The sequence below is a fragment of the Rhododendron vialii genome, chromosome 2a (assembly GCF_030253575.1).
Source record: "Rhododendron vialii isolate Sample 1 chromosome 2a, ASM3025357v1".
NCBI lineage: Eukaryota > Viridiplantae > Streptophyta > Magnoliopsida > Ericales > Ericaceae > Rhododendron > Rhododendron vialii.
Window position 1 is genome coordinate 2,689,856 of NC_080558.1, and position 24,975 is coordinate 2,714,830.

General features: G+C 40.8%; 3 protein-coding genes across 3 annotated transcripts; 2 read left to right on the forward strand and 1 right to left on the reverse strand.

Moving 5' to 3' along the window:
- The first annotated feature begins 3,580 nt into the window (after window positions 1–3,580).
- Window positions 3,581–10,580, forward strand: LOC131310332 (FRIGIDA-like protein 4b). Its single transcript, XM_058337296.1, has 4 exons — window positions 3,581–4,340; window positions 6,394–6,769; window positions 8,065–8,240; window positions 9,828–10,580. The coding sequence occupies exons 1-4, from the start codon at window positions 3,789–3,791 to the stop codon at window positions 10,341–10,343; spliced, it is 1,620 nt and encodes a 539-aa protein (XP_058193279.1). The 5' UTR covers window positions 3,581–3,788; the 3' UTR covers window positions 10,344–10,580.
- Window positions 10,581–11,367: 787 nt separating this feature from the next.
- LOC131310340 (uncharacterized) lies at window positions 11,368–13,524 on the forward strand. Its single transcript, XM_058337307.1, has one exon. The coding sequence runs from the start codon at window positions 11,932–11,934 to the stop codon at window positions 13,114–13,116; it is 1,185 nt and encodes a 394-aa protein (XP_058193290.1). The 5' UTR covers window positions 11,368–11,931; the 3' UTR covers window positions 13,117–13,524.
- A 7,044-nt stretch (window positions 13,525–20,568) lies between these two features.
- Window positions 20,569–22,502, reverse strand: LOC131310387 (transcription repressor OFP12-like). Its single transcript, XM_058337378.1, has one exon. It carries the CDS (start codon window positions 22,343–22,345, stop codon window positions 21,629–21,631), a length of 717 nt encoding a protein of 238 aa, XP_058193361.1. The 5' UTR covers window positions 22,346–22,502; the 3' UTR covers window positions 20,569–21,628.
- Window positions 22,503–24,975: the final 2,473 nt, after the last annotated feature.

A 24,975-nucleotide genomic window follows, 5' to 3' on the forward strand; every position in this document is an offset into this window, starting at 1 on the left:
CACCGAACCACCAACTTTCCCCCAGCTTTTCAGCTCCTCCCCCTCAATTTCCTTTTCCTCTTTTCCCCGATCCAACTTCGGTTTCCGGGAAAGTCTCCACACTATCTCCTCCACTTTTATTTTTCCCGATCAACTTATGCGAATCTTGACTATTTCCCTTTCCGATCAGGTTGAAGGTAAGTCGTTTATGCCGGAATGAGGGGATTCACGAGAGATTTCTCTTTTGCGATCTGGCTCCAAGAGATTGTTAAATTTTGAACTCATAATATCTGAGTTTATAGCTCATTATTGTTGCCACTTGAGCTATCTCCTAGTTATCCCGTTCACTTTTCTAACCTTATCCAAACAGCCCCTTCCACCTAATAAAGTCAAGTCGAATAGTAGTAAAATAGGAATGATTGGCTTCCATAATTTAAAGAGCTTAAAAATAAGTTTGGATTCTTTACCAGTAGAATTGATCTTAAACTTGCTGAATCCGCCATGATGGCATGATATGATCTTGATTAACTTAATAACTCTTCAAGAGAGTCTAGGACCTCGGCCCCGTTTGATAAGGCTGTGTTCCACAACCCAAATAACAACTTATTTTTTGTTGAATAAGAAGGCTTGTTCCCAAAAAATAACAAGGAGTTGCTTATTTTTCAGAATTTATATAGGAATCAATGGGTGCCGGAGAGGGAAATCGTATCAGCGGCCGCGCCGGGTCATCTCCGGCCACCGGACGACCGATCCGAGCCGTCCAAAAATTATAAAAAAAAAAACCGAGGGGGCCGTCGCGGGGAATCAATGGCATCCGAGGTGTGTAGGGTGCATGATCCGAGCACCCCTTTTCCGTGTATATATGATCATCACATATACACTGAAAATGGGTGCTCGGATCAAGCACCCTACACACCTCGGATGCAATTGATTCCCGCGATGGCCCCCTCGGTTTTTTTTTTTTGAATTTTTGAACGGCTCGGATCAGCCGTCCGGTGGCCGGAGACGGCCCGGCGCGGCTGCCAGTACGATTTCCCTCCGCCGGCGCCCATTATCATAGCAACAGTCTTATTTTTTGTATAAGGCAACTTCAAGCTAAAAAATCATGTGTTTACGCAAATAATTTTCTTATCACTATGGATCTTGTTTGATAGATCTCATTGAGATCTTTAATACGGTGCAAAAAAAAATTGAATTTACATGATTTTTGAGTTTGAAAATGTAAAAGGAACTTTTTATTTGGGTTTTTGTGGAATGACCCTTCTTATTTTTTAAGGAGAAGTGGTAAAATAAGTACTTATTTTTTAAGAAGGTTTCCGGAACGGGGCCTAACAATGATAGATAAATGAGATTCGTAAGGAGATGAGATTAGAATTGGAATTGGTAATAAGAAAGATTAATTAATAATGAGTATGTTTGTTTGCAATGAGAGATTAGATTATAGAATTATTAATATCATGTTTGTTTCTATGGGATAGGATTGGATTGAATGATTGATAGTATACATTTTCAATTTTGCCCTTATGCAAAATTGAAGGATAACAATCATATGAGAGCCCTAGAGCAAAAAAATAATTATGATCCTTTAGAATAAAATGATTAGAAAAATAAAATCTTCGCACCGATTCAAACGGATTGAAAATTGGAGCACTTAATTTTTTAATCATATTTTTAGTATATAAACTATCTTTAAAAATTAAATGCTCCAATTTTCAATCCGCTTGAACTAGTGTGAAGATTTTATTTTTCTGGTCATTTTATCCTAAAAGGTCATAATTGCTTTTTGGCTCAAGGGATTTTATATACGAACCCTAAGATAGCTGAAGAACCAAATGAGGGCAATTTGGTAAACATAATTTAGTCCCATGGGACAAGATTACGAATACCGTGTCTACCGGGGTATTACCAATACCCCTATTTGGCCGGATTGGTAATCCATAGGATTAGTTGTCCGGAGGTGTTTTGAATTACCAAACAAGGGATTCATAATCCCTTCGGATTCACAATCCAATCCCATGACTTAACATGTTTAACAAACAGGCTCTCGAACAAATTTTAATAACACGGATTGAACCCGAGTAATTTGACTCGTTTAACAATCATCATACCAATCCTTATGCTCTCATAGGATTTTCGGACTGTGCGCTGTTGTGAGGGTAGATGGGCCAGCATAGATTCGTTGATCTAGAATGAAATTGTTCATTATATTGAACTAATCGAGTCGAATGCACATAAAAAAAAAAAAAAAAAACTCAAATCGAACAAGTGCTTATATAATTTCGAGGGTAAATGGCTACTAGTATAAAAGAGGCCCGTTTACAATTTTGAGGATAAACCAAAAATTAATCATATCCAGTCCTATGATCTTTCTATTTGATTAATTGAAACTTTCTAAACAAAGACGTAACGAATCTATCTAACAAAGTACAATCATAAGATTAGGTTAGGCCTAGACCCCACAAAAAATCAGCTTAATTGGATATCGTTAAGTGCCTAATCGGAGCCCATATAACTCGGTCCATGGGTTATAGTGGATTTGATCCAGTGTTTTGGATCAATTCTTTTCAAGATAAAAAGGTTCCGATCAGGCACTTAACGATTTCCAATTAAGTTAATTTTTTGCTTAATTGTTCTACTCGACGAGCTCTATAAAGTAAACGATTCTGATTATCGGAGCGAGACCGGAGTGGGTCCAGAAATCGGGGACAACAGCCTCCCGCTTCCGCCGTATACACTCACCAGCGCAACATCCATATTACTACTCCTATTATACACACACAGTATCAAAGTTATGAATACCGTTTCGGACATGATATTGATATTCTATTGGTACGGTAAGTACCGGTATTGGTCAGGTATCGAGTATCGTTTACTTATCAAAATGGTACATACCAATCGGTACAGAACAATATTCATAACCTTGCACAGTACTGATTATACACATAATTTATTATTGTTACTCCAAAATCATTATTGCCAAACCATTCCATTGCAGACGAGAATAATTATTCTTAAGCACAATCAGACTTGAAAATGTGAATGGATATTGACGGGTTATTGAATATTCATTTCATCAAATTTTATTCCATTGTAAATTTTATTACATCGAACCAAACGTACCATAAAAGTAAGGGAAATGATACACCCACCGAGGGTACTCCCATCGCACCACCCACCGCACGTCGCCGGGCCCACTCCGGCCAATCCGAACCGTCCAAAAATTCTATCAAAAAAACCGAGTGGGCCTTCGCGAGAATCAACGGCATCCGACGTGTGTAGGTGCTCGATCCAAACTTTCATTTTTAACGGCTCAGATCATCTGATTTTTGAAAGTTCGGATCGAGCACCTACACACGTCGGATGCCATTGATTCTCGCGAAAGCCCACTCGGTTTTTTTGATAAAATTTTTGGACGGTTCGAATTGGCCGTCCGGTGGCCGGAGTGGGCCCGGCGATGTGCGGTGGGTGGTGCGGTGGAGGTACCTTCGGTGGGTGTATCATTTCCATAAAAGTAATTATTACTTGAACCTCGCACGGTCACGTGGTGCGTGTGCATGCACCATGTGGCGGTGACAAGTCCATGGTACAGGTGCGTGTGCGTGCACCATGTGGCGGTGACAAGTCCATGGTACAGAATAATTTATCATCAATCGCTCCCGTCTTCCTCATTCGACGTTGCTTTGTCGCCACCATCACCCACTCTCACTCACTCTCTCTCTATCTCTCTCTGTCTCTCTCTAATTTGACAAATCAACTTCTAGAAGTCGAACAGTGATAGAAAATCACTGAGAGAGAGAGAATCCCCCGCAATGGGCTCCCTCTCCGACTCCCCCGGCGAGTTCAACTCGCCGACTCACCCACCCCCGCCGCCGAGTCTCGACGAGTTCCAAAAACAAACCTCCCTAATGACCACCTGCACTCTTCTCTGGAAAGAGCTCACCGACCACTTCACCTGGCTCGAACAGACCCTCCTCACCAAATCCAACTCCCTCAGCTCCAAGCTCCAAAATCTAGACGCCCAAACCACCCACTCCCTCCAAGTCCTCGAGCATCGCGAGCTCACCATCGACGACGCCGTCTCGATCCAAGTCAAGAAAGCCGAGGAGAGCAAGTCCGTTGCTCTGATTAGCGTCCGAGATGAAAACGAAAACGAGAACGAAAACGACGTCGTTGGTGAAGTTGATGATTCGGAGGGGTTGTTGATGAGGCTGAGGTTTTACTGTAGGAGAATGGACGGGGAAGGGATTTGGAGGTTTGTGACGGGTAGGAAGAAGGAGTTGGAGGGGATTAGGGCTCAGATGCCGGTGGCGTTGGGTGACTGCGTCGATCCAGCGAGATTCGTGATGGAGGCTATTTCGGAGGTATAAAGTTTTTGTTTTTGGATATTTAAAGCTTATATTTCGAGCATCCATCTCCAGCGTTTACTCAAAGTTTGACGTATATTTTGAGGAAAAACTTCACTTGATATACAACACGCCGATGGACAACCTCAAATTTTAGAGTAAATTAGAGTAAAAGGTTCATGAATGGCATAGTTGTACATTTGAAAGGGGGAAAAAAGTAGCCTTGCGAAATTTTGGTAAATAGTGGGGTTTCCCTTGATTTGAGTAAAACTTAGTTTGGTACAGGATGGAGTCGAGAAGTGGAGTTGATTTTGAGGGCTTTTACTCGAATTTTGGGTTTGTATGAAAAAAAGGTTAAGGGCTGGAGATAGAGGTGTCAAACTGGTCGGGCCGATCCCTTTAGCTTCATGCCAACCGCGCTTTGTGCCGTGCCGGTCCATCTCCAACTGAGTTTTGGTGGGATAAAAATGTATGACAGCTAAAAACTTTGTATTTGTTGTGTCGTGCCCTGTGCCCTTCTAGAACCGTGCCGTGCTGTGCTCGTGCCGGGCCCGTCTAAAATCTTGTGTCTGTGCCAACCCGGCATGTATGACACCTCTAGCTGGAGATGCCCTAACAAAACCTAAAAGATACAGCGGCTAGTGGCTACAAATGACAGACCTAAATGTGGCTGCATTTGGGGGCGTTAGCGAATTGTCCGACATTGGTTGGGCATAGAATGTGAGGTTGCTTAGTAACATGAGGGATCTCTCCATTCATTGCCAATTGGTTTTGGGTTGGATATAAAGTTTCCACATCAAAAGGGCCATTTAGTTCCAAGTGGCCACGAAATTTGCAATGGAAAATGCCTTTGGGCTCCATGTGTGCTTGTGGATTGGCGTAGAGCTAGCTCATGGTCATGCTCGGATGGTAGGAGAGTCTTGGCCACCTCTTCCTTTTACTTATTCCCACTAATCATTAAAAAAACACAGAACCATTCAGCTCACTAGATTAACTTCCCTAGGGTGACATGATGACATAGAGAACATTTGAGGATTATGGTATCCAAAGGGGGCACGAACTCAATCGAAACAATTCCCTTGCCTTTGTTTCAGCTTGGCATAAAACATTTTTTGTGTGTTAACACCAGGGTTTTAAATTAGGAAATGCTAACCTCATCCCAATAGGCAAATGGTTAAAAGGGCATTGATATATGTGAAAGGTTTATGGATGTCCGGAAAAGTGCATATCTGTGGAAAGTACATTGAAACTCTTAACTTTTTTGGCATTTAGTGTGGATTATCCATGGCCTATTGGGCTGATGCTAGCAAAACTGTTTACATAAAGGCCATTACGTATCATATCGGTCGTTACGTAATGGAATTTTGGACCTCCGATAACGTTATTTACTTAACATATTGGCTGATACGAACCAATACGGTTCAATATCGGCCAATATATGTCCGTATCACTGATATCGTTTCGTTTCCCGTGCCGAAATCTAAAACCCTGGTTAACACTAACATCCTCTCTGGCTTCCTTCACCTTCCATTCTTGCCTAGTGCCTGAGTCCACTTGTTTGAGAGGACAAGAAGCACTAGAGTGCTCAAACCTTACATTATGGACGTTTGAGGTTTCCAAAGCCCTTCAACCCTGATTTCGTATGGGTACCCAACTACCCATACCAATATCGATCACAAAAGATTTAGACAGACTCATCTAAAAGGATAAGCTGCTAGAAAGAGACATGCTAATATAGTGAGGGTGTTTACCAAAAGATTTTGGATCGACCAAGTGACTAGGAATTTATCCCCAGTGTCTGCTAAGATGCTCCGGTCTTGGTTGATGCTATTATGTAAGAAAGACCATTTTTTTAGTAAAAGATTAGAGATATAGCTGGTACTATATTTCTATCTTTGACCTATCTATCGAGGGGTGCTCTTATCGTATTTGTGGTGCGCCGTATCGCCCTAAATCTAAGCGACAAGATTTATTGTCAGATCATTTCATATTGTCAGCTGTCAAGTAGGAACTCATCTAAAAGCTTAAGCTATTAGAGAGGGGGAAGTTTTAGTATTTGCATTCATAACAGGTGTTTCCGGTGGACAAGAGGGCGGAAAGCAGTGATAGAGCGAATGATTTGGGCTGGGCTTGTGTTCTGATGTTGGAGTCATTGATTCCGTCCGTGGTAGACCCGTTTTTGGGGAATTCGCGGCTTCTGGTGACGCCGAGCATGAAGGAACGGGCAAAGGAGATAGCGGAGACATGGAAGAAGAGCTTGGACCAGCGTGGGGGAATCGAGAATGTGAAGACTCCGGATGTGCACACATTTTTGCAGCATTTGATTACTTTCGGGATTGTGAAGAAGGAGGATATTGATTTGTATAGGAAGCTTGTTGTTGGGTCTGCGTGGCGGAGGCAAATGCCCAAGCTTGCTGTGTCACTGGGTTTGGGTGATAAAATGCCTGGTATGTTGTCAGCTATGTCGTTTTTGTTTTGCTATGTAATTAGAAGCCATGTTGCTTGTGTTGATTAATGTTTTCTATTACCAATACATGATGAAAGAAACCACTTCCACTTCCATGCCACTCAGACCTTGCAAGATATATATATCTTTAGGTTGTTTTTTCTTCTCAACATTTTTGGTTGCCTTGTGCGATTGCCCTGCATAAGACTGCAACACAAGTAGTTCTCAACTACAACTCGTTTAGCAACATTAGCTGTTTGCCTTTTATACTCTTACAGGGGCATGCCTTCGGTTTGCCCAGTTGATTTTCTCTCTTGGCCTCTGCCCACGTTCTACTTCTTGTGCTTTTATTTTGTATAGTGTTACCATGTGGAGCTTGCTTGCAAATCAGAATATGAAAGAGGCCGGATGCAAGCATCTACTCTCAAGTGGCACACAAACTGTGTCATTCAGAATTGCTTGACAACATTATTTGATCTGGTGCGGGAGGAAGCCCAACACATTTCTTTAGGTTATTTAAGTACATATTTAATAGTAGTGTGGAAGTCTTCAAGATATGGTTAAAGGGGTAAGGTCGATGTTCGCTTTCAATTTTTAAGTCCCTATAATCCAAGACAACCTTGAACTCCAATTTCCATCTGTTGTTCATGCCACAGTTTAATTTTCTAAAACCCTAAGGACTTACGAGCATTGATTGGATGAACAGGATGAGCCAAAGAAGAATGTTGAACTTACCAACAAAAAAAGAAGTTTTTCTCAGGTGGATGAATTATCTAAATGGTCCAGTTTTCAACTTTTAACTTCAGCTGATAGCACGGAGCCATAGTTTGTATCACCTTGGTTGGTCGATGGCTCGCAAGTCATCTAGAACAATAAGAAACTAAATGAACTCATGTGACATACTCCCTCCCTTCCATTTGTTTGTCCATTTTGGTATTGTGCCATTAGTGGGATCAACGGCTAATAATGTTTTCATGCATAATTTTCCAACTTTTTTCACCGATCAAAAGATCTCAATCATTAAATGCATGATTGTGGAAAATGGGCAAACATTATTGGATGGAAGGAGTATGTTAATGAGATGTAATATTACCCAGAGAGCATCTGATTTTATGACCGAGCTCACTCAAAACCTTTTCATATCTGGGCCTTAATTTTTTATTCATATGAATTTGCAACTCAATGAAATTCTGATTACCTTATTGTTTAATTTTGAAGTATTTACTGTGCTTTTCCCGATATAGTTAGAGGATAATGCTGGGGGATTAATGATTGAGTTGGAATGTTTGTGTACAGATATGATTGAAGAATTAATAAGCAGGGGACAGCAGGTTGATGCGGTCCATTTTACTTTTGAAGTTGGCCTTGAGGATAGGTTCCCACCTGTTCCGCTGCTCAAGGCTTTCCTGAAAGATGCTCGAAAAGCTGCAGATTCTATATTGGATGATCCTAACAACTCTGGCCGAGCAACGGTATTTAAGCATGGTTGTGTCATTTTTTTATTGATTTATAGTTTATACAAACATAACTTAATGTTACAACATAATGTTCCTTTTATTTTTTGTCTCTGCCTTGGTGGTATGCATACTTTTTTTAGCTGGCATGCCACCTTCTTTCTGTTTGTTGAATGGCACCATTTATTTATCTGCGACTGCTGGAAATTCTATTGAATAACATATTGTGCAACAAACCCCTCTGCAAAAAGTAGAAATGTTTTTCTGCTGGAAATTTTTTATCAGTTTAGACTTCAGAGAAATCAATAGATGCTTTCTCTAGTAAGGGTTGTTTTCTCCCTCCTCCAGTGAGGGTTTTCCATCTCATAAGTGAGTTTTTGTTTTTCTCCTTTCCTCTCCTGCTGAAACCTTCCACCGCCTATCCCTCACCCGTCGACCTCTCTCTGCCCTCCACCGTGACCCACAGCCTATTCTTCTACCTTCCATCGACTCGCCGCCCCCCGTAGCCCATCATCCTGCCTTCTACCGCCTCCCGCCGTCTCAAATCTGGATTGGAGCTTGCCGCTGCTCACAAATGGGTTACTCGCACATTTGCTACTCCGATTCGGCACCTTTTATGGGTTCTCCGTTGGTAGAGGCTTTGGGAGCCTTTAGGAGCCGACGAGGCTAACGGTTTTCCGGCTGTCTTTTCTTCTGTTTTTACGTTTCTGTTTCTATTAGGTTTTTTTGGTAAGCTCTGTGCCGTGGTATCCGGTACTCGCCATGGTCGCGTGGGTTAGTTGGGTTTGCCGGCGTGTGCTTTCCTACGTCGGCTCGCCCCAGAGTGGCATCCTATGCTTGTGGTAGTGAAGGCTCGCCGGCGTTTTGTCGTCGGCGTTTGTTTTCCTCTCGTATCATGAGCAGACAAGCATTTGGCTTTTGGATAACTGGTCCTTGTTTTAGTTTTAGACTAATAGTTTTGCTACTCTGGAATCCACGGTGCCTTGGTGTTGCTGCATTGATATGATTCTATGCGGGTAGGTGCTTGATTTCTATATAGTTGACTGGTTCTATTGGTCAAACTCCGTGTGTAGGTGTGTAGGCTCTGCTTTGCAGGATGTGCCTGGGTCTTGATGATAGAGATTAGGTATTCCTACTCTGTTGAAATTGTCTATCGTGTTAGGTTTGGTTGCACATTAGTTTTCCTATCTCTTTATTTCAGGTGGATTCCTTTGTAAGTGCCAGTGGGCTTATTGAAATGATATCATTGCGATTGACTTGTCAAAAAAAGCAGCAGCAGCAATAGATGCATTTTATCTCCCTACTTGCCTTTAATGTACTTCTGTGGCTCATACTTTTTTTTTATTCTGCTGCACAATTTTGTCAGTTGAGAGAAAATTTACTCGTGCAATTCTTTGGTTCATTGCAATAGATGCATTTTAGCTCCCTCTAGGGATTCATAATCTCAAAAAAATAATCTCAATGTATAGCTCAGAACTGTCATAGTAAACGAATAGTTCAATTTTGATATGATAATATGCTGTTTGTGGCATTTACCAACTTATTCTCTCTCAACAGAGGGGTGTTACATGCGCTAAACTGGTGGTAATTACTTGTATTGTGCAGTTTCTTGCTGCACGCAAGGAGCAGTCAGCACTTCGGGCTGTCATCAAGTGCATTGAGGAGTACAAACTTGAGGCTGAGTTCCCATCTGGAAATCTCAGAAAGCGCCTTGAACAATTAGAGAAGACCAAGAGTCATGAGAAGAGAAAGCCATCTTCTGTCCCCGCCAACAAAAGAACACGAGCGAATAATGGCGGCCCAATGCCTCCTGCAAAGGCTGGTCGCTCTACGAATGCTTATGTGTCATCTTTTCCGGCTGTGTCATCTTTTCCGGCGGCTCCAACTCATGTCAGGTCCCCGTCACACACTCAGTACCCTGCTGCTGGGGTCCCACAGTATCCTGCTGGACCTGGCATGTATGGGAGCAGGAGTCCTCCGTCCAACCTTTATGCTTACTCACCTGAAGCCGGCCCTCATCCCTTTACTGGGTCGTATCAAGTACCCCCAATGAGCTATCCTCTTTATGGAAGCTATGGAAATGGTGTTGCACCAGTGTATCATCAGGCCTATTACCGGTAGACATGACTGGTACGATGGTGACACTGATATGTTGACCCTAATCACAAAATGTTCTAGAAAGGGTTTGTAATCACTAACCTTTTAATGGTAGCAATGTGTGGTAATCCGTAATCGTTAATCCTGACATTGTCATCTTGCCTCTTGACTATGTTAAAAATGCTAGTTCTCTTCCTAATGTTGCTTAAACTTGTAGTACTATGCGCGTGTGGAAATTAATTCAGAAAATTTGTACAAAAAGCTCAGGGTACTATAACTGATATCGTGTTGTAGCATGATACTTCGCTGTTCTTTTTCCCTGATCCCTTTGTTTCTTTGATTGTTGGGTAAGATGGACCAATGCCCCCCACATGATGCAAAGCTTGAACTTTGTTCGAGTCGGATTGGCTGCTTTCTGTGATAATTTTTGCATTTACAATAAATGGACACGCTGGAAGATTGTATTGGACTGTACTAGTTGCCGATGTGCCCCATTAAGCAGGTTAACATAGTTTGCTGGAGGGCAGGAGGGATGTGCTTTACCAAACTTTTTTACTGAATGGTGAAGTGATTGGGATTGAATTGTGGGACTGCAGGTGGCAGTGGACAGGTTTTAAGATCAGAAGGCCTCTGCTGAAGCAAGCATGAAGCCTTGATGTGTTTCAAAAAATCTGGGAAAACATCTTCAATACATAGCTCCGGACACGCACTTGTCAGGATCCATTAGATGTACGCAGATTCATATGCATCTAACGGTTCCTAACACAAGTCTAAAAATTTATGTGTTTTTGTTATAAAAGTGGTGGTTGAAGTTGAGAGTAAAAAAGACTCGGAGGATCTTGTTGTAATATTCTTTTTATGTGTTTTTGTGTGTCAGGACCGTTAGATGTATGCTGATCAATATGCATCTAACGGTTCCTAAAACAAGTCTCAGAATTTGTGTTCTTTTGTTATAAAGTGGTGGTTGAAGTTGAGAGAGTAAAAAAGACTCGAACGATCTTATTGTAATCTTCTTTTTAAAGAGCATTTTCACTTACCAAGCTATTAATTTCAAATACGCGAAATCTCTTTATTTGAAAACAACTGACAGAGCTTTAAAAATGAACAATTTCGATTATGAAATTGTAGCAAAAAATGTCTTGTTATGGCCAAAATCATCAGAGCTGTTGGCGACCATATGGGCCTATTTTACCCTATGGTTTATATTTGTAGGTAAACTATCTTTCTTTGCATCGTCCTGTTTCTAGTTGTCACTGAAATCCGAGAGAGAGAGAGAGAGAGAGAGAGAGAGAGAGAGAGAGAGAGAGAGATTAGACAAAACCCATCACTTCTCAATTGAATGCTAGGCTAAAACCTCCGTGTTCTCGTACTTCTATCTACACTTTGATTCCTTATCCGGATTCAAGTCTCGCTATCTCGTTCATTTCGAATTTTCCAGGAATTCGCGCGAAAAGCGCAATCCTTTTTCGCATACCAACTGTTCGATAAAATGCTTCTTAGAACAGTACCATAGACACTAGACCTACTTCATACCTATCTCCCACCGCAGTTTCACAGTCCTCAACTCCTCAATCAGTTAAAAGACTCCTTCATTCTTTGAATCGGAATCCAAATGACATTAGTTTTCTCAAGAAGATGCACCACAATCCCACCAGTGGTGAATTCTTGTTCTCTTTCAAGAATCCTTTGTTTTTCTTCTACTACATCAACCTTTCTAGATAATGAAAAGAATGAAGCAACCCAATTATCTTCAGGTAAAGAAAAGGGAGTTGCTTCTGGAAAAGAAAGGAATGGGGTCAATCTTTCATCGTTCTTTTCGCATGGTAGAGCCCATTTGGAGGGTTGCCGAATTGAACTTGTAGACGATGATTCGTGGCGGGTTTCCTCGGGTTTAGCCGAGGCATGGAGAGGAACAAATGTGGCATTGAAAAGGAAGGGTTTGGTTAAGGAAGCAGTTGATGAGGTGGTTAAGTATGATCTGGATTTTGATGATGTTGAGGATATGAGGATTAGGGGAAATCTTTTCTACAAGATTGATAGGGATTCCAAGGAGTTTGAAGAATATAGTTTCGACTTCCATCGTAGGAAATCGTCGAAGAATAAGAATGAACGGAAAGAGAGTGAAAAGAAGATAGGCTCACATAGTAAGTTGGCTTCTGGAGTTGACAAATCATTGAATAATAGAGAAGAGAGAAAACAAATCAGAAAGAGGGAAAACCAGATTGCTAACTTGGCTTCTGGAGCTGAAAAGTCCTTAATGAATAGAGAAGAGAGAAATGAGTTCAAGAAGAGGGAAAACCCAAGTTCTAACTTGGCTTCTGGAAGTGGAGGACTATCTCAACTTGTTACAAATGAAGCTCTTAATAGTACGATTCAAGAAATGGAAAATGTTTGTGTTGGGAAGAAGGTGAGGACTCTCACCTTCAATCAGATCACAGCTCCTTACCATGAACCGTTTTGCTTAGACATTTACGTGTCGAAAGGATCGGTTCGTGCCTGCATTATTCACCGGGGGACTAGCAAGGTTGTTGCTGTGGCCCATTCGATATCCAAGGACATGAAATTTGACCTTGCATCGAAAAAGGATGCGACAACTTGCGCTGCAGTGGGAGAAGTTTTGGCTCAAAGAGCCTTGGCTGATGATATTCATAATGCGGTTTACACGCCAAGGAAAGGGGAGAAATTGGAGGGGAAGATTCAGATTGTACTGCAGTCTATAATTGATAATGGGGTTAGTGTGAAGGTTAAGATCAAGCAGAGAAAACTAAGGAAAACTGGTCACTTACCTAATTCTTAGGAATCATGTTTCACCGGTTTCTTGGAAAAAGTTGGTTTCAAGTAGAAGAGGAGGAAACAACATCAAATGGCCAACTTCAATGGGAGTTTTTAGCTGGGAAGTGGATTTCTAGAAAATAAAGGAAAGCCTATGCAGTTTGCATTTTCGCCAACAAGACTGGAGAAAGAAGGGGAAATACTCATCAACAAGAAACATTCCAATTTGTTGTCCATTTTCATGCACCCAAGAAGAAAAATGGTTTATGTTCAGAAATCTGTTTATTGGTTTGGGTTTGCCCATTTGTGGTTGTTTCAGTGAAGTATGTGCCAAAGGACTACTTTGTTGGGTGTTTTTTGTGGTTGCCTGTTCTATCATACATGTAGTTGCGTATTTTTGAAGTATGGATAAATGAACTGAAATCTTTTTCTACTACTAGTCCATTTTTACTTACCAGTCATTGAACTCTACTGAACTTATACACAAATCTTGCCTTCAGGTTTTACAATTTTGATCTAACCGATATAAACCGATAAATGGAATGAACCGATATGTGCAATCAACAGAAAAACTCATTGATACATTTAACCCGTTCAAGGAGTTATATTTCACCGATCAAGGTGTAAGGGACCGAACTCAACTGTCCATAATGGCCACCGAAAACATATTTGGAACATGGCCGAGGATCGTCATTAGCAAGATTCTTGATCCGAGCCCAGGGGGCAAGGATCGTTCAGGCTCGGCCACCACTGGTCAAGAATTCGTCCGCGTGGTCGCCACGTGGGTCGCCTATCAGTCTCGGCCAGTTCTGAGCTCGGACGGATCTGGGGCTCGGCCATATTTGAGGTTCGGTTACCGTGGAATCACGTGCTACCTCACGTGGTCAAAGCGGATACACTGAAGGATGATGATGAGCACGCATGGGGTGTGCCAGCTCACGCCAAAACGGTTACCAGATCTATGCTATGACGCTACAGTGACGTCGTCTGGTCCGTGAAAAGCACATGCCCGTACTTGGAGAGCAAGCTAAGGAGACTCTATAAATATTGAAGGATGACAACCCTAAATAGGTACATGCTACTACATACTCACACTCATTGTCTTCTGCCTCCTCTCTGCACAATACTTATCCTCTTGCCGGAGGGCCTTGCCGGGACAATCCCCGGCCAGGTCTTAGTCGTGCGCTCCCTGTGCAGGCTAGGAAAATACTCAATAACCATCAAGCCACCAGCGGAGGAGAAGATCGAGAATCACGGGCCACACACAAGGAGCCGCTGCCGTATATAGAGGGTGATATACTGGAACATATTAATGGTAACGACAGGTACCATTTATCCCGCGGCTTCATCCTTGAATCCTTCTTTTAACTCATAAACACAATAAAACCAACTTCAAATTCCAAATTTCAAATTGATCAGACAAAAATGTGATTCAGACTGAACCCATATACCAATTGGTCCGATTCCAAGGAACCAGCTCAATACACATGGTGTGACCACTGTCACCAACAGTGCTCCACAAGCAAACAAGTTTGACAGTCCATTATTCCCTCCTTTCTGCCACTCTGCATTGCGTAAATGAACTGAATTCCAGAAGTTGAAACTATTTTGCATTGAGTCATGATTTCTATTGTAGTACTAGTGGGCTCTCTCTCTTATTAATGCACGTAGACAGAGCAATCACTATTGAGCAAATATTCCGCGTTCTCGGAGTATCACGTAGAGGCAAATTATCATTCGCTTCCCATTGGTGAATAGTAACGGGTGATGCATATTGTGTGGTGGTTATCTTTTATCTGTCAGAAGTATCACGTGGCAATGGTACTCCAGGAGTATCCAATAATTGCAGATCGTACTTCATTTTCATGGAGTCCCAATGAAAACATCCATATCATGTTTGAGTTGATTGAGGTGACCTATCTATGAACCGACAATCTTTTGTATCGAATAATTGCGGATCGTACCTCGGCTGTTACTCGGTCCCCGTTCCCCCGGTGTGCATCGAAATCAAGCTTTGGATTAAGCAAGCTTGAATCGAAGGTTGCTATGAGGCTTCAGTAAATTTTTTTTTTTTTGATAAACAAAAACGCCCACAGGGCGGCTTCAGTAAATTGCAATTCTCAAAATTATTCTGACTGTTTAATTTTTTCAAGATGAACCAGATACAATCATACGTTCTACCGTTGTTCGACTAACTTGATCTTTTGCTCGAATAACATATACTCGACGTAGACCTTTTCCGATCAGATCATGAGAATCCCATTTACACTCAGGCTGCGTTCTTATAAACTTAATTTAAATCTGAGAGTTTTGTTTTTATTTGAATTTTTTTTCGCATTTGTTAGTTTTACGCCAAACTTATGTGGGGTAGAGAAATCGGAAAAATAAAAGTACCTCTTATTGAGACGAACCAATAACCCACAAAAATTTAGCACAAAACTAATAAATGCGAAGAAATTCAAATAAAGACAAAACACTCAAATTTAAATTTAGTTCATAAGAACGCTGCCTCAAACCACCAAGATGCTACTGATAAAGTAATCAACTTTAAATCCACCCCAATGAGCTCTATCTCATGCAATTATTTTCTCTTTCCCTGTAAGGGGGTCAATGCATATTTACTATTCTTTCTGTCCCTAAATAAGTGTCCGGCGAGCAAAATTTGACTTTCAAAAAGATGCATTTGTTTCGTTAAAAAAATTAATTTTTTTCACAAATCAATAGATAGCAATGAATTCTACTAGATTGTGAATTTTTTTTAATTTTTTAATAAATTTTTTTTTTGTAAAGCTTAATTTTGCGGGCCGAACACTTATTTAGAGACGGAGGGAGTATTATTCACGTGACAGAAGCCATCTTCTTTTTAATCAGTGAATTGTACTTTAACAAGGTCTCTTTCACAAAGCAGGTGATGATTAGATGATTCACGAATCATGGATGTCAATTGCTCATGACATGTTGCAAAAGGTGCCTTGATTGTCAATAAAGATGACCTTGCAAAATCTTAAAAAGTCATTTGGCTTTTATCATTAAAAGATTTGGTTAATAATAGACACACGCGATCAACAGCTGAATCTATCCCATCGATTTATTTGGTCATCAAACGTTATTTTCTGTTTCCAGGAACTGGGTCTGTAGTGCATGCATGGATGCACTGCAACAATGTAATCCGCGACCCGAGCTCTCAATCTCAATCATTTATTGTCAAGATGAAATCTAATCCGTAGCCGAAATGGGGCTCAAATTGTGAACTACAACCTTGAAACAAAGTGTTTTTCTTATCATGTTTTTCGTGGTTTATTTATTTATTTATTTTGCTAAAACGATAACAGATGATATTACAGATTCAAGAAACAATAGGAAACTCTATTTCTAAACAAGAGATCAAGAAACCAAACATGGAGGGACTCAGTCTAAAGACTATATCCAACTTCAATTAAATCCATCGCTCCAAACAGTCGGAGCAATACAGAAAACAATCAAAAACACCCACACATATGAGTGATAGAAGCCCCACAAACGAGGAGAAATCCCACACAGTAGACACTAAAGAAAGAACAAAAAAGAGAAAAACCGGTAACGGAATCGGACGGAATCCGCCATACCGGAGCAGACTTCATTCACCAACCTAGATCTCCCACTCTGGCAGGAAGGACGCCTCTGGCGATCACGATCTGCAAGGCACGACCTCTCAAAGCCGTCGGACTACGGCGCGACTGAGGTGGAATCTAAATACGGCCTATTGGAACTCTAATGCGGGCCCCATTCATGTTCAATAGCTACTGAAAAGAAAGAATGCAGCAGCAATGAAGATCAAGGAAAGTAAAAGCATTGCTAGATTGTCTAATTTTCTTGTAATTTTTTTTTTTTTTGGTCCAGTTATTAAAGTTGTGGGTTTTTATGTCTTTAACTTTCCCACTATGAGTTTTTCTCCCAAAACTTGTCTTGCAACATTTTTCAAGAATCTTTATTTTACAATATTTTACTCCTACACACTTTTGTCCCTGAATTTTAATTTACTATGAATCCCTTTATCAAATTAACACATAATGAAAAATACATTTTGTTTCTTTTACTTCACTTCATTTAAAATTCCTCAGAAATAATTTTCTTGCACCAAATTCTTGAAGTATCATGGTCATGTTTGTGATACTTTTGTCTACATTTTTTTCCTGCATCTACTCTTGCATGCTCGAGTTCTATGAGTGGGTACTTACAATTTATCATGTATCTGCATGTGTTCACCCCGCTTTACATCTATATCTATATTTACAATACATATAACAAGGATAGTCCACTTGACATTATCTCTTTTTATAAGAAAATCAAAAAAAATTACATCAAAATTCACATAACCCTCTTCGCTTCTCTAGCTCATCTCTTATAGGAGTACTATTCTTCCATCCACAGTTCCGTTTTCTCAAGTCAACCGTTTACTGCCGACCGCTTGATCATCTGAGTCCCTTTTCTATGACTGATCTAGTGTTTTGGTGCATGGCACGAGTACCACGCTTGTATACATAAACACAGACACACACACACATCTAAATGATGCTAAAACATGAGTACAAAATAGTTAGGTGTTCATCAAACTAATAAACATTATCTTTGATCAGTTAGGGTTGTAGTGACTAAGAAAACAATAAATATATACTTGTAACATGCGCATGGGCAACATCAAAGATTCCTTGATAGTTTCTTATTTTCTTTTGTTTCGGCCTTATGCGACCAACTCACCACATTGGGCCTCACCTTAATCCGGATTTTGTCAGAATCATACCTTTTAATTAAGCTTGTTAAAGCTAGCACACACATGCATTGATACGTACGCTTCTTATTATTTTAATTAGCGGACCGTCGTCTCAACGTAAACGCACAAAATAACGGTCAAAATTCTTCATCAACTGCGAATTCGGATGTCGATCGTGTGTTCGACTTTTGCCGATAACACCATGTCTTAGTAGCTGCGAAAAGTTGCACAGGTGGGTTATTGTGTTCTCGTCAGATTTACGATGCCTTTTGGAATCGATCAATTCGGTCCGATCGGAGGCGGCTTCTCGTGTCTTGTAAAAGAAAAATAATTGACACTTTTGAGCAGGAAACCCACATTCCCGGCCGGCGAAAATGCTATCCCAAGGAAAGCTTAGATCTTAGCAATACTAATGGAGACAACATATCCAGAGTAGGTATGCTATTAAGCTACCTAAACCAACTAACATTGTTACATTAAGAAGTGAGAGAGAGAGAGAGAGAGAGAGAGAGTAATTCCTTCGTTTGGTGTAGTGGTTGGTGTCTTTATTGGATACTCTTTGTTTGTTCCCCCTTCTTGTCAGTACAAAAATAAAAACTAAAAATGAAGTTAAAAAAACTCAACTTTGCTTAATTTCTTTAATAGTACCAGTAACCCATGCAAGACAAAAGAAATTTTAGTGGGTTTACCTCCTCAATGCTGGCTCCTGTGCTACTTTAATGGGTAATTGACGGTTAAATTGTCGGATCGGGAATACACTAGGTTATGAGCTCTAGACAGTAGTATTATATTAGAATATGTAATTTTTCAATTTGTTGGGTTTGTGAAACATGATTCGATCGGTATGATCTGTACTTCGCTGACTATTCGATGTTCGACCCTCGTTCGTAAAACTTATTCGCTCACTCTTAAACTCAAACATGACTGATAATCCTGCGAAAACATGTTTACGAAAGTGGTTACGGTATAAAACTTAAAAGGCTTGTTCAGTTTATATTGAACTTCAAGCTTAGAAGACAGGAGGATCACACCAGCACTCTGTGATCAGATGAAGGTGCCAGCAAGGAGGTGTAGCGAATCGGTTCTCAAGTGAGGCTGTTTTGGTCTGTGAAGTCGGATTCAATTTAATTTACACACAAACTGGAGAACCGCATAAAATCTGTATACGTGTCTCTGTTGATTGTGTTTTTTTATCAATTATTTCTTCGTGCATCGTGTGTGTTGTGATTTGACCGATTTCTTCGAACAATTCTCGTGTCATAAGTTGCTTAAGGCTGTGTTTGGCCCATGGGTTACTAGAATTTTTGTGCAGGAAAAAGAAAAGGGAAGGAATTCTTCTTTTCTCTCCCATATATACAAGAAAGAAAATGAAGTCCTTTTTTAACCTCTCTTTTCTTAACGCTTTGTATCGCAGTCCCATTGAATACTCAGTTTTTGGTTTCTTATTTAAATTTAAGACCATCATCCTTGATACAAAATAGAGAAAAAAAAAATTGGTGATATATATCTGCATCCAACAAGTATGAAGATCATAAAAGTGTCCAAAAAACTTACCCAGAAAATATCCCGAAAAGGAAAATCAATGGTCCAGATCATTTTGAGTGAATTGGACCCTTGATTTCCCTTGTCGGGTTGTCTAGCATTGCTCAAACCATAAGTAGATGGATCCAATTAGCCATGCCCCACATTTCCTATGATAGCTACTACGTCGCAAAAAAGTTGATGGGTACTACATATTAGGTTATGACAAATGACAAGTGAGTGATTTACTTCCTCAACCGACTCGACAACCAATTGAAGAATTCTTCGGACCACTGGAGCTTTACTTTTTCATCATCTTGGAGACTCCGAAATTGTTTTGAATGTGCATAAGTTGGTTTAGATACTCGACAATCAATAAATATTGCCTAGAGGATTAGAACCCATTAGGCACAACATAAGATTTATGCCAAACCCTGTTATGGGACCAGATGTAGGCAGGCCCCTCATCTGTACTAAGCCACCCAACATGTTAGAAGTACGTACCCCCGGACCACAATACCTAGTGCATTGGTTGTCATGACAAGTGAGTGATTTACTTCCTCAATTTACTCGACAGAGTGATTTACTTCCTCAATCGACTCGACAACCAATTGAAGAATTCCTCGGACCACTGGAGCTTCACTTGTTCATCATCTTCGAGACTCCGAAATTGTTTTGAATGCGCTTAAGTTGGCATAGATAATCAACGATCAATATTTTCCAAGAGAATTAGAACCCATTAGGCACCATATAGATTTATGCCAACCCCTGTTTTTGTAGGGGTGTACTACAAGGGCTACAATGCAGATCACAACCGTCCAACAGTTTTTCAATGATCCTGAAAGAGTTTATTTTTAAATTCGAACAATTGAAAGCATGTTTGGACGGCTGTGATATGCACCGCAGGGTGCGGCCCCTCATCTGTACTAAGTTAAAACCTTTGGACCACAATACCAAATTCGGCCCCTCATCTGTACTAAGTTAGAACCTTTGAACCACAACACCAAATTAAGGACCCCAATACATTTTATATTTTGTGAATTTGCAAACGAAATGCGAAAAATGATTTTCACATTCTTCTTTTATCTTCATGCATTATTTTTCTTGCCTTTATCTATGTGAAATTATCAAATTGCCCTTCCCATATAAGTAAAAAATGAATGTAGAAGTAAGGCTAGCTTAGAAGAAAAAAAAGTGAGTGTACCAAAATAAAAGAGGAGTGTGAAAATTACTTTCCATCAAACATTAAGACGTTATATAAGCATTTCCCTAGAAGATTCGCCCCAAAAAACACATAGTAAACCCTACATCTTTACGATACATTATTACACAATAAGTCAGAAAAATTACATGCACCGAGGCCACGCCTCCCTTGGTTTTGTCATCTCACAAAGCTTTCCACTTTTGTCTCGTTGGATGGAACACTTTTCTTCTCACCAAAAAACCAAAGGGCAATTCCACGGACAAGCCACAAAGAAAGAAGAAAGAGAAAATCACACTAATGGCTCATTGGTTTTACCGGCATCAGTTGGCTCCTCCTCAAAAATTTCAACTGTAGCATATTCGGCCTCCGATTTTTTTCCCATTTCGCACCAAATCAAGAAAACCGAAGGCCGTTGTCCGAACTTCCGTTACCGAGTAGCTCGCAAGCACGTCACATGGGCCAAAGCACTGTGCAGTCTCAAGCTGGAATATGCCATGTTAGCTTGCAGAACTTTTGTGCACGGACTTCACCCTCTTTCTGGTTACGTAGTTTGCTAAAAAGCCTGGTGGAGGAGTCCCCAAGTAATCTGAGTCTTTAAATTGAACTCCCACTACCTCAGACAAGAATTTTTCGTGGGGCATTGACAAAACAACTTTAGCAGACATGCATGTGGTCAATCACATGATGTATAGAGTCTACACTTACGAGTTACTTACGCTTTACAGAGCAAGGAAATAACTTCTCGTAATTAGAGGGAATTCTTCCGAAACTCTAAGGACACTTTACTAGCAATTTGAATCGAGCAAAGAAATAACTTCTCGTAATTAGAGGGAATTCTTCCGAAACTCTAAGAACACTTTACTAGCAATTTGAATCGGACGTGACCAACTTCTGACAAATTGTGGACGACCACCGTCATTTGTCTAATTTGACGCAAAATATAAAATTAAAGCCCAACGTGCAATACCTAAAAGGAAGAGGACCAAGTCGAAACCCGAGGAAAACATGAAGGGCTATCCGTATATATGACCTACCCAAAAGGCAAAAAGGAGAAGAAAAAATTTACAACTGCCGTGAAACGGCGACTCCACGGTGGCTTTCGGGTTTCCGGCGACAACTACCGGTCGAATTCGACGACACGAGTGAAACCAGAAGGTCCGAAAAAGCACCGAAAATGAACTCGTGGGTGTGTTTCGGGTTTAAAGAGAGATAACACAAGAGAAGTTCGTGCAAATAGTCCCAGTCAGCCTTCACGTCGAACAACTGGCGCGCATCCACCATTTCCTGCATCGACCGCCGGAAATCCCAATAAGGATCTGGCGAGTCTGTATCCACGGCGACTCCGCCCGCGACCATTGGGTTCGGGTCCGGGTCCAAGTCCGGCGATTCCGTCTCAATGGCGACTCCGCCGGCGACAAGTGGGTCCGGGTTATGATCCGGGTCCGGGACGACAATAGAGTTGGAGTGGCCGGGGGACGGGAAGAAGAAGCGGTGGGAGGCGAAGAGGGCGGCGAAGTCGGGAGGGGAGAGGTGGGGATCGGTGTCGTCGGAGGAGGAGTCGGAGGAGGAGGAGAAGAAGGAGGAGGTGGCGGAGAGGTTGGAGGCGGCGGCGGCGGTGGTGTTGGGGAGAGGAGTATCGAAGGTTTTGGCTAGGGGGGTTGGTGGCTGAAGGGTGGTGTCATCTTGTTGTTGTGAAGGTAGGGGTGGGGGTAGGCATGTGGGGAAGCACTTGAGTTTTGAGAGGCAGAGGTAGAAGTGTTTCCATAAGATGTTGGACATTTTCCCTTGCAAAGAGAGAGAGAGAGAGAGAGAGAGGGAGAGAGGGAGGGAGGTAGGAGAGAGAGAGAGGATCTTATATGGGATTTGTGTTGTGGGTATGGTTCATTGGTTTTGGTAACTAGTAGTATAGTGAAGGATATACAGAGAGAGTATGTTTTTATCACTCTGGGCTGGCATTCATGTGAAGTTGTGGGTAAAGTTCTATGGCCAAAAATGATTTTCTTTTCTCGCTTTTTCACCATTTGCTTCTTAAAAGACGACTCCAATTATCCAGATATACCTGGACTAAAATTAGGGAAAAGACAGGATAAGTGTTTTCAAAATAGGTTGCAAACGAGCCGAGTCTGGCCAAGTTTTAAGTTAAGGTGTTCGAGCTTGGTGAGAGTATTGAACGAGCTTCTACACACGAGCTGGGCTTATCTACTCGAGTTGAGGTGCGACTAACTCGAGCACGGTTTGTTTACTAAGCGAGTCAACGAATTCTATTCTAGCTCGTTTGTTTACTGAACCAATCGAACCGAGCCTCGAGCTGCTCAAGAACAGTTTGGTTCATTTGAAGCCCTCTTTTCCAGTACAAGATTCTAGTTCGACCTTCTTCAGGGACAGTCTTTTAGGAATTGTTGCGAGTGCTTCACGTGTAGTCTCTAGTGCCGGCATAGGTGACTTGCTTTCTTCTCGCACGTTTGTTTTTGGTAAACCTGATGTGCCCTTGCTTCAAGGGCAGCGCATGCCAGGTCAAAAACCAGAAAGAACAATTAGGCCTTCACAGGCTTCACTGGAGCACGCCATGTACTTGAACAAAGGACCCCATGTCCTCATGTGTCCCTCAAGATTAAATTGATAGTACTGTAAATAGCTAAGGAACAAAAACTCATTTGCAGACGTAATTGACAGTGGTATCTCTCTCAAACCTCTTTAGTACAGGACATCTCTGCATTCGTTAACTACCTACTCATCAGAAAGACTACCCCACAGCTCATCGCCGTTTCGACAATCAATGGTTTAAATTTTAAAAGAAGTTCAAACATTTTTGGACAGTAGCGGTGGGTGTAGTATTTTTGCTACTTTTATGTGGGTTTCAAACTCGCATTTTTTTCGCAATTTTTCCCACGGTTAGGGATGTCTGAGTTTACTTACGCGCAGCTCGACTAGTTTCCTCATTGGCTCGGTCAAAGGCAGGCTATTGATGCCCGTGACTAGAGAATTCAAAAAACGCGACGTGACTCCGAAATCGAGCCCTAATCGATTGTATGGAGAGGACCAACAAACAGTAGTAACCTTGGACTGACTCACTTTCTTTTTATGCCGACGCCTAACTGTCCTTCACATACACAGGTGTCTCACAAGGGAGAAGAGTCCCTACTTTGGTTTCAAAATGTTGCACTTAGGTATCTTTGCTTAATCCTTCTACATATGAAATCAATTACTCTATATATTTTTTTGGTAACACAGAGTGTTTCCAGGCCAATTATGCATATTACGGGACTAAATCTCTGCGGGCCCTATTGGATATGTTGAGAATAACTCCATTTTTTTTAACGTAAATCAGCTACTCCATCAAAAGTCAATAACTTCGCTAGTAAATCTTTGTTGATGACATACAATTAACTACTTATCGCTTGTTAATCCGATCGATTAGCAAGTTCTTAGTAAAAAGAATCCACTAAGATAGAAATTAACCTTTGAGAGATTTTTCGTTTGCAATAAGGCAAGAATAAGCAACGAAACAAACAAGCCCTTGGAAGGGTTTAGGCACCTTCCCCATCCTAAGCTGTTAAGGTTCACCAAATAGAGAATTCCCTATGCATATTAAGAAATTAACCAAACTTCCTTTTTTACCCCTCATAGTTTGGACAATTTGCCGATGATTTCTGTGTTAAATTAGGAAAAATGTAATCTTTGTACTAAAGTGCACCGTTAATTCCATTACGGAAATTTTATGGACACACTCAAATTACACACAGAATCACGTGTGTGCTATGGTGTGTGTAATTTAGATGTGTCCATAGAACAACTCTGTTGTTACTGCCAACGATCAAATGCCTCTAATACCCCATAAAAAATGAGGGGGCCTGCTACAACGGAGTTTACATCAGGGACGGAACCAGAATTTCATATACGAGGGGGCCAACTACAATATAAATAACAAAGTTATGATATTTGAAGGTTCAAGAATGTAAAATATTTAAATGACTTAAGTAATACCCACTTCAAAATACAAATATCTAAGTGCTCTTAATAAATAAAAAACAACTAGAAGGCAAAAAATATAAAAGTTTTGTAATGTGTTATATATCAAGCATGTATCAAAATGAAATGCAACGTTTCCCTAAGATTTTGAAAGTCATTTTGTGATTGAGTCAGAACTAATTTTCACAGCAATTTTATTCTCAATGAATATAACCAAAGCATGTGTGAGAAATTCATCCTCCATTTTGTTGCAATTTTGACAATATTCATAACTGAAAATGTTTTACTCCATCTGGGACACCATTCTTTATTCATAGCTGAAAATGCATTTTCTTTATTCTTTATTGGTCACCATGTAGGGGTATAATTTTGATATTCAAACAAAAAAGAAAAAGAAAAGACCAATACTAATAATAAAAATTTTGAACTGCGGGGAGGCC